At 36.4% G+C, this 12,066-nt stretch overlaps 1 protein-coding gene across 1 annotated transcript in view; it reads left to right on the forward strand.

Moving 5' to 3' along the window:
• Positions 1-12,066, forward strand: part of LOC138324424 (zinc finger C3H1 domain-containing protein-like) — a 64,222-nt gene that overhangs the window by 37,133 nt on the left and 15,023 nt on the right. The window contains exons 25-26 of the mRNA XM_069269493.1: positions 7,167-7,284; positions 9,272-9,349. Coding sequence (XP_069125594.1) covers positions 7,167-7,284; positions 9,272-9,349 — 196 coding nt within the window. The remainder of the gene's footprint in view (positions 1-7,166; positions 7,285-9,271; positions 9,350-12,066) is intronic.

Genomic DNA, 12,066 nt, shown 5'->3' on the forward strand with positions numbered 1-12,066 from the left:
AATATGTTTAAAATAAAATAAAAGTTGACTATAGGAATTGGATGTGTCCTACCTCTTACTTATAACTTTCTGTCTCAAGATCAATTTGCAGGTCAATGTTTTTTTGTCCATTTCATTTACTTTGACTTTCTTTGGTCCTGAAACTTTGAATGAATGAATTAATGAAATATCCAGATGATGCCTTTGTTTGTAATTGATGTGATGAAAATATCCTGATATGTTTTATGATATCTTTGAATCATATTTCTAGTAAGGGCCAGATATTGTGCATTTGTTGTGAGACCACCTGGGGATTTTGTTTCACATAAACCTGATATCACTGTTTGCATGTGTTATGTTCTTTTATTTAACACATTCCTAAATATACATACACTATGAAACAGGCACAGGCCTCCCATATGTTGTTTATTAAGGTAGCTTAAGGTAGCCACCAGCTACGACTTATTGACCCGGAGGTTCATCAACCAATATATCTTAAATTGAACGAGCATTTGTCATAATCTTTCATTGATGAAAGTTTGCACTATAGAAACTGTAGTTGTAGAAAACTGGTCCTAAACTTAGCATAAACATGAATCTATTGTATCCTTACAGAATATTCAAGTCAGGAGATATAACTAGGAATTATAAATGAGTTATGAAATGTGATAGGACACACACAGAATAAGATAGAATCTTGTAGAAAAAAACATGTGAAATCGGAGATGACTTCTATAAAAACCCAGCCCGAAGACGATTTTGTTTGCCCTCGGTTGGATGTGCGATTATACCTATTTCTATCATTTCTATGGCCTCTCCCTTATCATTACACAATGTTACAAACCGTCCGGTATTAAAGGATTCAGGCGATGATCACTTCATAAATAACAGGAGAGTATATATCGTCTAGAGTACATTGATAACAATCGTACATGTAATTATAGCTACTTCAATAGATCCAAAACCATCGCATTAATTATAAAACTTAAATTTTCCGTGAACGAAATGTTGATGGCACACGCTGTTGACTCAATGGAGTTGAAATCTATTGGAAATCCGTTGTATCAGTTAGCAACTGTACTTTAAGTCTGATTCAATTGAAAGTTTGGAGTTAATCACATTCAATGGCAGGCTTGAATTAAACATTATAAAGTGTTGAGTACCAAGTATTTCCATATAAAATCAAAATGTATACAAATATGATATTAAGATATATTACCACATCCATTTCTGTTTGAAATACAAATAAGCACACCTGTCGTTACGGAACTGAAGTTTCCATTGAAGTTTGAACAGTTAGTAGATGTATAGCTATATGCATTATTTATTAACTTTTATGGTATAATTCTAAAAGATACCTTTATAGCATTTACAACTAATATGTTGATGTTTTCATGTACCACCAACAAAGTACATAGTCTTTGTTCCCCTTTAGACCTACCCTTTGTACTTAATCAATATCAAATTAAAGGTCTTGTTGATTTCTTTTTGAAAAATCTTGAAACTCCTTAAGTGAAGTCTTCACATATACAATGTTGTATATCTGTTCTTTATCTGAATTTGAACTTTTTAACTAGCCAGTATACAATATCAATCAATATTATTCTAATATCTGTTTTCTTGTGTCTAAAATGACCATAAAAGCTCCATAATATTGTTTCAAATTTTTTTGCAAGAAAAAACACAAATCAGTGTTATTTAACAAGATATTCTAGAGGAAATACTTTTCAGTTTTGTACAATTAAAAACAGACTGATTTTGTATATTTTCTTTGAAGCAATCTGTAATTGTTATTATTCATCAATATTTTGTATTTAATTCTTTTACAATCAAATGCTAGGCATTTCTGAGTTAATATTTAAAAAGGCACTTAATATTTCATTTTAAGTTGACACCAGAAAAAAAAATTTCATATGTTATTTGAGAGAGAAAAAAATTAATTGTACTACACTAAATTTTTCAGATAATGGGTGAAAGTTGTAAATTGTTAAAATTGCATTATTAATGCCTGAAGCTTCAAAAACGTACAGGATATGATCCTTGTGTCAGATTACCCTTTATGTTGACACCAGAAAAAAAAATTTCATATGTTATTTGAGAGAGAAAAAAATTAATTGTACTACACTAAATTTTTCAGATAATGGGTGAAAGTTGTAAATTGTTAAAATTGCATTATTAATGCCTGAAGCTTCAAAAACGTACAGGATATGATCCTTGTGTCAGATTACCCTGGAAGGTGAGATTCAATTAAGAAGATAAGGTGCGAAGTTTAAAAATGTTGAAGCTTGATGTTAAAGGTGGATACGGTTTTTGGCCTCAGCTTTAGATGTTTGTATCTTCTACATCACAACCAATGCATCAGTGTGTCTGATCCAACACAGATATAGGAAGTTAGGACGGTTCTTTACCGCGACACTTAATTTGAAGTAACAGATCTTCAAAATGGATTTTGAAACTTTAAAAAGAAAATCAGGGACAAAGGTGCTGAAGCGTTACATTGAGGTGCAAGTGATAATGAATGAACCTGATCTCAAAACATGTATTTAGTCTGTACGAGTGATTTTCGTTGGCAGTACCAAGGGTACAAATTCAATGGATTAGTGGCTACCAGTTATTGTAATTCACATTATTTTCACGAGATGCAATTTTTAGCCCACCATCATCAGATGGTGGGCTATTCGAATCACCCTGCGTCCATGGTCCGTCGTTCGGCGTCCGGAGTCCGTCCATAAACAATGCTTGTTATCACTATTTCTTAAAAACTACTGCAGGGATTTTGTTCAAACTTCACATGGAGGGTCCCCTTAGTCCATAGTTGTGCCATACAGATTTTGATGCTGATCGGAGGCGGCCATCTTGGATTTTGATAGTTAAGGTTTGATATCTTTATTTCTCAAAAAGTGAAGAAGGGATCTTTCTCAAATTTGATATGTAGGTTCCCCAAGGGCCCTAGTTGTGCATATTTCATTTTTAGACCAATCGGAGAGGAAGATGGCCGCCAGGCCGCCATCTTTGATTTTTATAGTTAAAGTTTGTTATCGCAATTTCTCAGATAGTACTGAAGGGATCTGTCTCAAATTTCATATGTAGGTTCCCCTAGGGACCTAGTTGTGCATATTGCATTTTGGGACCGATCGGTCAACAAGATGGCTGCCAGCCAGCCATCTTGGATTTTGTTATTCAAAGTTTGTTATCGCTAATTCTCAGAAAATACTGAAGGGATCTGTCTCCAAATTCATATGTAGGTTCCCCTAGGGTTCTAGTTGTGCATATTGTGATTTGGGACTGATTGATCAACAAGATGGCTGCCAAGGAGCCATCTTGGATTTTGATAGTTGAAGATTGTTACTGCTATTTCTCAAAAGGTACTGAAGCGATATGTCTCAAATTTTATGTGTAGTATGTTTGAAAAGTTTAAAAAGGAGAGAAAAGATCCATCTTTCCATTGTCAGATATAGATCATTTTTTGGTGGGCGGCAAGATCCCTCTGGGATCTCTTGTTCAGTGATATCGTGAGAGAACTTTAATTGATTGCAAATTCATATGTTACGAGAATAACAGTTAAATGCACTAATGTCTGCAGTAAAAGTCTTTGATTGCAGAAATTTGTAATCGCGATTATGTCAAAAATAACATTGACGCAAAATTTTGTAAACACCAAAATATGCAAAGTAGTTTACATTATTAGCTCACCTGATCTGAAGGACCGAGGTGAGCTTATGGGATACCGCAGCGTCCGGCGTCCGGCGTCCATCAACAATCAACTTCTTCTCCATAACTGCTGTTTGGATTTCAACAAAATTTGATTGGTAGCATCCTTATGGGCTACTAACTGAAAATTATACAAATGATGCGGCTGACCCCGGGGGCCTGAGGGGCGGGGCCAAAAGGGGCCAATTTGGCTATTTCCATATAAATGACTTCTCTGCAACTAAGCATGGGATAGCACTCATAATGCAATGGTAGCATCCTTATTGGGTGGGGATTCAAAATTGTACAAATGATGGGGGTCAAAAGGGATCAATTTGGCTATATCCATATAAACAACTTCTTCTCTTCAACTAAGCATGGGAAAGCATTCATAACGCAATGGTAGCATCCTTATAAGGTAGGGATCCAAAATTGAACATATGATGGGGCTGACCCCCCAGGGGCCTGAGGGGCGGGGTAAAAAGGGGTCAATTTGGCTTTCACCATATACACGACTTCTTCTCTGCAACTAAGCATGGGATAGCACCTAAAACACAATGGTAGCATCCTTATAGATTAAGGATTCGAAATTGTACAAATGATAGGGCTGACCCCAGGGTCTTAGGCACGGGGTCAAAAAGGTCAATTAGGCAACTATTTTCATATAAATTACTTCCTCTCTGAAACTATGTATTGGATAGCATCATTATATGGTTGGGATTCAAAATATAACAAATTTAGGGGTCCATTTTGCTAATTTTTAGCCCACCATCATCAGATGGTGGGCTATTCAAATCGCCTTTCGTCCGTGGTCCGTCGTCCGTCCGTCCGTCGTCCTGTTCCGTTAACAATTCTTGTTACCGCTAATTCTCAGAAAGTGCTGAAGGGATCTTTCTCAAATTTCATATGCAGGTTCCCCTAGGACTCTAGTTGTGCATATTGCATTTTGGGACCGATCGGTCAACAAGATGGCCGACAGGCGGCCATCTTGGATTTTGATAGTTAAAGTTTGTTACCGCTATTTCTCAAAAAGTGCTGAAGGGATCTTTCTCAAATTTTATGTACAGGTTTCCCTAGGACTCTAGTTGTGCATATTGCATTTTGGGACTGATCGGTCAACAAGATGGCCTGACAGGCAGCCATCTTGGATTTTGATAGTTAAAGTTTGTTACCGCTATTTCTCAAAAAGTACTGCAGGGATCTTTCTCAAATTTCATATGTAGGTTCCCCTAGGGCCCTAGTTGTGCATATTGCATTTTGGGACCGATCAGTCAACAAGATGGCCGACAGGCGGCCATCTTGGATTTTGATAGTTAAAGTTTGTTACCGCTATTTCTCAGAAAGTACTGAAGGGATCTTTCTCAAATTTCATATGTAGGTTCCCCTAGGACCCTTGTTGTGCATATTGCATTTTGGGACCGATCGGTCAACAAGATGGCCGACAGGTGGCCATCTTGGATTTTGATAGTTAAAGTTTGTTACCGCTATTACTCAAAAAGTACTGAAGGGATCTTTCTCAAATTTCATATATAGGTTTCCCTAGGGCCCTAGTTGTGCATATTGCATTTTGGAACCGATCGGTCAACAAGATGGCTTGGATTTTGATAGTTAAAGTTTGTTACCGCTATTTCTCAAAAAGTACTGAAGGTATCGTTTACAAATTTCATATGAAGGTTCCCCAAGGACCCTAGTTGTGCATATTGTTAATTGGGACCGATCGGTAAACAAGATGGCCGACCGACGGCCATATTGGATTTTGATTGTTAAAGTTTGTTACGGCTATTTCTCAGAAAGTACTGAAGGGATCTTTCTCAAATTTTATGTGTAGGTTCCCCTTGTACCCTAGTTGTGCATAGTACCTTTTAGGACTGATGCATAATGCCTTTCGGGACTGATCGGTAAACAAGATGGCCAACCGGCCGCCATCTTAGATTTCATTGTTGAAGTTTGTTACCACTATTTCTTAGAAAGTACCATAGCGATCTGTCTCAAATTTTATATGTCATGTGTTTGAAAAAGTTTGAAAAGCAGGGAAAAGACCCCTCTTTCCATTGTCAGACATAGATCTTTCTTTGGTGGGCGCCAAGATCCCTCTGGGATCTCTTGTTCTAATCGTCTTTTTGATAATTACTTTAAAAAAACAAGTGAGCGATACAGGCCCTCTGGGCCTCTTGTTATAGAAGTTGAAAAGGTATGGGTAGCCACAGCTATTACTTAAGATCTCGTCCCAAAATGATTTGATAAGACCTGATACAAGCATATTAGACAATCTTATCCCTACATATATTTTACGTGTAATTGTAAATGGTTGAAAAAGACCTGTAAGGCTTTTAAACGCATATAGAATATTTGGTGATTTAAATGTTGTAAAGTCATTATGCTATAGATAATTCAATGAAAAATAAGATATCTAACTATGTTAATTCCTCTTTATTGAAAATTGATCGGTGAATGTACCATATTTACTGGTAAAAATTGCTTTCATAGTGACCAGAGTCGATCCTCCTATGGAGTGGGATGGTTGTGGGGTATTAGGGCCCTGAAGTGACCATACACTAGTAGGATGGTGGCTGCTTCTAGTTTGTCAGACCAAGATCACCATATTGAGCTCCATATAGGTTGTCAATGGCACAATGTCCGAGGTATATTTAGGATAAATTGAGGATCCCATCAGAGGTATATATATTTCAGAGGAGTGACTGAGGCCTATAATATATGGTGGAGTAATGATGTCATTATATGGGGATGACTAGTTACGAACCATGTAAACAAAAACCGAGTCAACAACATACAACATGGTCCAGCGCACGCTGTAATGTGACCAGTGGCCATATTAGGCCGGTTTTGTGAGTGGGTTATGAAGCTAATTGAATGAAGTGTTTACTTGTGAATGTGACACAGTCATTATCTGATTTTAAAATAGCTGTAAATTGTGTAAAATGACAGGCATCGTAGAAAGAATGCAGTCCCGTGTTAAATTGTTTCACCAATTAGTGGTGCTATGGCCTTCATAGATACCTGATCCCTGTGACAATATCCTGTTCTCTAAGTATACACTTGTAATGCTTAGGCCAGCAAATTGTTCATTTACCGATATTTCCAAAGGCTGCAGATTTCTGTTCGTTTGTAGTTTTGACTTTCTGCAAATAGCTTTATTCTATACATATTATTGCATTGAAGAATAAAAACCAGTTCTTGTTGAGATGTTACATTTTTGTTTCCTAATGAACTCTTTCACATCATCAAAATAACCCACTTGAATATTAATTTGTCTTATGAAATTTCCTGTAGAAATTTTGATTCAGAGAAATTTAGAAATTTCACTTAAAATACTATGTATTTATGTAGTCTTACCTATAACATTAACTGTTGGTAGGAGGATGAACAAAATCAAACAAAACCTGGAAACAAATTGATAAAAGCTCTTTTCTTGTTTTCTGTTGTTTACATGCGTACCATTTCATCATAATAATAAAACATTTATTCTTGTTTCCCAGGTATGAGGAGGCTGCGGAGCTGTGTCGTCCTATCCTGGAGGCCAAACCGACCATGATTGAGGTCTGGTTGTGTGTGGCTGAGCTTTACGCTCTGTACGACGACGAACAAACGAGACAAGTAGGTATCTCTGATGTAAAACTCAAAATAGTGCAAAATTGACAAGTTTGAGGAAACAAAATAGTCATCATTTGATCAATGGTTATCACTGATTAGATACGAGATAGCACATGCATAGTAGAAGTTGTTGTAACAGGCAAAATAATTAGCAAATCGGCAGGTGGATCGGTAAAAGCTCAGTGAGAAAATAGCAATACATTTCAGTTCTGTTCAAGAATTATATGTGTCAGATTCTGAAGGAGTCAGGTTCCGTGTGAAACAGGATAAATGTACAGTAAAAAAGTTGTCTGCACTCTGACGATTATGGTCGAATATTATAGGGTGTCTGTAAAGTCAGTAAGTGTAAATTAAGGTTTTACAGTACAATTAAAAATGAAAAACTAGGACAGGAAGTTTCTGTATTTCCATTCCGAATTATTAATTCATATCAACAACAAGACTATTGTACAGGAAATTATCGTGTCCCTATTATTATATCTTTTTACTCGAAAAAGTTTCCTTTTATGGAAATGAATTAAGCTTTTCTAACAATTTCTTACACATCTTTCAGGGATTTCATTTTATAGTTGAAAATGGATCCATTTTTTAATGAAAATTGTCAAAATTATGAAAGATTTATTGTGATGTTCATGGTTAATTAATTTCACTGAGGATTAATTTGGGACATTGCAAGTACAGGTAAAAAGATCAAAAGAAATATGGCTGACCTTACAAGTTCAGAAGGTCAAAGGTTTCAGGAATTCTACCATTGATATACACATGATATAAGATAGCATCCGAAATTTCACAGGCAGATTAATGCGGTAAAAAAAATTCAAAGATTAGATATGTGTTTCTGAAAGCTTTCACTGACAGGAGAGCACTTTGATCAGAGAAGGTGGTATTAAGAGTTACAACAATTTACACTTTTTGTGGAAAAATTGACACGTCAACGTGATTATAGCCAAAAAACTACATATATGGAGGCTGTTAGCATGTCACTGTGTAGCACCTTAAAAGGAAAGGGGTTTAGATAGGACAGACAGGAGTTATTATTATCAGTGCAAAGTCAAAGGGGGCGTCAAAGGAAACTCAGCAAAACAAAACTACAGACAACTATTGTAGAGATTAGGTCACATACACTTTTACACTTACGTGTATTACCTCCTTGCTGAAAGTAAAAATAGCAATTTATACTCCTGAAGAAAAATTGGGACACTTGTCACCACTTTTTGTCTACCTCATGTCACCACTCTTTGTCACCACACTTTGTCACCATTTTGTCACACACCTGTCACCACATTTTGTCTCAAGCATTGTCATCACATTTTGTTAGACTCTTGTTACCACACTTTGTCATCACATTTTGTCACAACAATGTCACCACTTTTTGTCACCACACTTTGTCACACTCCAGTCACAGCGTTTTGTCACAAACATTGTCACCACACTTTGTCACACCCCTGTCACCACATTTTGCCACGCCCCTGTCACCACAATTTGTCACAACACTGTCACCACAATTTGTCACCACACTTTGTCATACTCCAGTCACAGCGTTTTGTCACATACATTTTCACCACATTTTGCCAAACCCCTGTCACCACACTTTGTCACACTCCTGTCACCACATTTTGTCACAACATTGTCACCACATTTTGTCACAACATTGTCACCATATTTTGTCTGACTCCCGTCACTATATTTTGTTACATTGTCACACTCCTGTTACCACATTATGACTACACATTGTTACAGCCATACCCATCAAGTCCTTCACCTATTATGCCACAACAGACCTTTCATCATGCTGTCATAATTTTGTCACCATAACTAGTCACAACTTGGACAGCAATGGCTTGCATTAGTTGATTTCCACACGATATTTAGTCAACATGTGATAATTTCTATCTACCACATATTTGTATGTACACGCATAGTCATTTCTTCTTTGTAGTATGTTAGCTATTTGTGATGTGTACCATTAATCAATGTTTTTGTCTCACAGGTGTTCGCAGATGCCCTTGCTGCTAACGAGTTCTGCGCCAAATTGTATCACTATTCAGCCAACTTTGAACTTTCCCAGGTAAGCTGCTTTGTTTTAATCTCCTGTTTTTACCTGTCAAAGTCACTGCATCATCAGCTCTGCCTGTTTTTTAGCTGTGACCACATCAAAGTGTTCAGATGATGACAAACAGTGATGACTGTATATGTATTATTTTATTGGGATCACTGTATGTTTGTACACGTGTAGCAATGTCATTGTATAGTCAGACTTTTGATCTCTAACTACTGTTTCAGCGTTTTATAATTCTCTATTGATGATCATTTATCATCATGAATATTAATGGTTTTATATGCAACTAGCAAGTTTGATTAGACTTACATAAAAAGGTCTATTACATTTAGCTGACTTGGCACAATATCTCTGCTGGCATTAGCTGTTCCATTTATAAACATCTTTTCCGTAGCCAAAAGGTCCACTTAAACCATAATTTGACCTGAAGCATCCTTAGGTGAACAAATATCAAGTTTGTTCAAATTGAATTACTTTAAAGTCATTGAAGGTCACAGCGGTCAAATATGAAGAAATCTCGTTTTCATTTTACTAGGAAGTCAATTAAAGAAGAAAGTGATATGCAGGCCCACAAAACCTTTTGTTTTTGAACAAGTATCATTTATAACTCTTGACTAGACAAGGAGAGAAGCTATTTCTCATTTAGGTACAAATAATGCAGCCTCCTATACTACTTCCCTTAGTATCCTAGTATCAGACCAGAAACAAAACCTATAAGTTTTCTCAGGCTCCCTTTGATGTCGGTATAGTGCCACAGGAAGCCCTGTATGTCCTGTATATATAGGCCAGCAATGTTCCCTGTATAGTCCAACAAATAGATATCAATGCCCTTACTGACATCTGACAAATGAACATAGGTCAAACACCTTCATATAATTACATATCTTACTCACAGTTACCTTTTATGTAAAAAGTTGTTTAAAAAAAAAAAACAATTCAGATTGAACAAAATTTTAAACCAAATATATAATCCAGATAGGTTTGTTTGTTTGAGTTTTACAGCCCATCAACAACTAAGGTAATTTAGGGCAACAGACTGTAGGTTTATACTGGCATCTCTGTAAAAGTACAAGAAGTTTTGAACCATGTGTTCAGTAGGGGAAGTGTTAACTGCTTTAGGTCTATATGGTCAATTCTTGAACAACTGACCACCTCCAATAAGAATCTTGGCACTTATAGTAATAGAAAGCCTACTGTAAATAAATGGAACATGTTACACCTCATATGGTGGAAGAGAACAACAGATCAGTATTTGGCAATAAGATTAGGACATTGACCATAAAACTTTCCTGAAGTCTTCATCAATATGTATTTACAGAACATGCATTTTCAATGATCACTTTTGAAACCAGAAACTGATTCAAAGTACCAACATGTTGAATAGATCTGTGTAGATTTCATTAAGATTATTTTACATGTTGTGTTGGGCCACAGTGGCTGAGTGGTTAAGGTGTTCTGACTTACAACCATTGGCCTTCTACCTTTGGGTTGCAAGTTTGAAACCTACATGGGACAGTTGCCAGGTAAACTGACCAGGCCATAAGTCAGTGGTTTCCATGGATACTCCAGCTTTCCTCCATTCCCTAAATCTGGTACGTCCTTAAATGACCCTTGCTGTTTTAGTGTGTTAGATGAATTACACCCAAATCTAAGAATATGTCGCATACAAAATGTGTAAAGTCCTAAACTTATGGTTTATGGCTAGCCCGGTAACATTTTAGATGTATAATACAAAAATTACCCTAGCTTTTCATCAGAATGGACAAACATAATGGATTATGTTTATTCAAAAAGGAGCAAACTGCCCAGAAGACTTACTGTACTCATTTCATAATTTCTTAAACTTAACAGGAAATCTACTGGTGTTGATATTTTGTGAGGAAGTGTGAAACATTAACAAGTGATATTTATTACAGTAAAAGCAAGAATGCAGAGTGGATGTATAAAAAGCGGGCCAATCTCCTGGCCACTAAATATTCTGTTTTTTCGCACATTGTGTAATAGTGAAACTGACATGCCATTCATCTCGCCCTCTGCTGCAGGTGACTTGAAAGGAAAGTTCCTGTTTAATGTGAAATGTGTGAATTCACATGATTTAAGATGTTTTCTCATCAATACACCAGGAAATTTGTTTGAAATCCATTTGCTGCAAAAGATGCAGAACGTAAGAAATGGCCTGCGGGGTTAAAGGGTCACGCTTTTTTGGCAGAGGTCACAGTGCTGCCCCCTAGCACCTGCCATATAGTCATTTGTAACGTCAACCCCATCATCCCTGGGCCACGAAACAAGGTCATGATGTCATCTCAATAAATAGCTTAACTAGGCCAAACCAGCCATTCCATTTTGTAATGGTTTAACAACTTCGTGCCCTTAAATTTAAAACATAAATTAAAAAAATTGAGTTTAGAAGAAAGCAGGAAATGAACTCTGGTTGTATTTAGTACCATAAAATTGCCTCCAAAGTATTGCACAGTATCTTTTTAATTGGTTTGCATTTGAAGTAATTTCTATCATGCTTGCATTTCAAGCTAATTAACATGTTACCACAATTTGAGTGTCTCCTCTTCAAACACAGGGAGAAAGTGATTGTTTTTGGACTAGTTATATTGTCCCTTCATTGCAAATGAAATCAGACATCATACAATGTCTTCTGATAATACATATATTTTATTTCTGAGCCAGAACTTCTTAACAAAATGTTAGAACAAGGTCGGATTGTTTCAGAC

Source organism: Argopecten irradians, chromosome 1, assembly GCF_041381155.1.
Source record: "Argopecten irradians isolate NY chromosome 1, Ai_NY, whole genome shotgun sequence".
Classification (NCBI taxonomy): domain Eukaryota; kingdom Metazoa; phylum Mollusca; class Bivalvia; order Pectinida; family Pectinidae; genus Argopecten; species Argopecten irradians.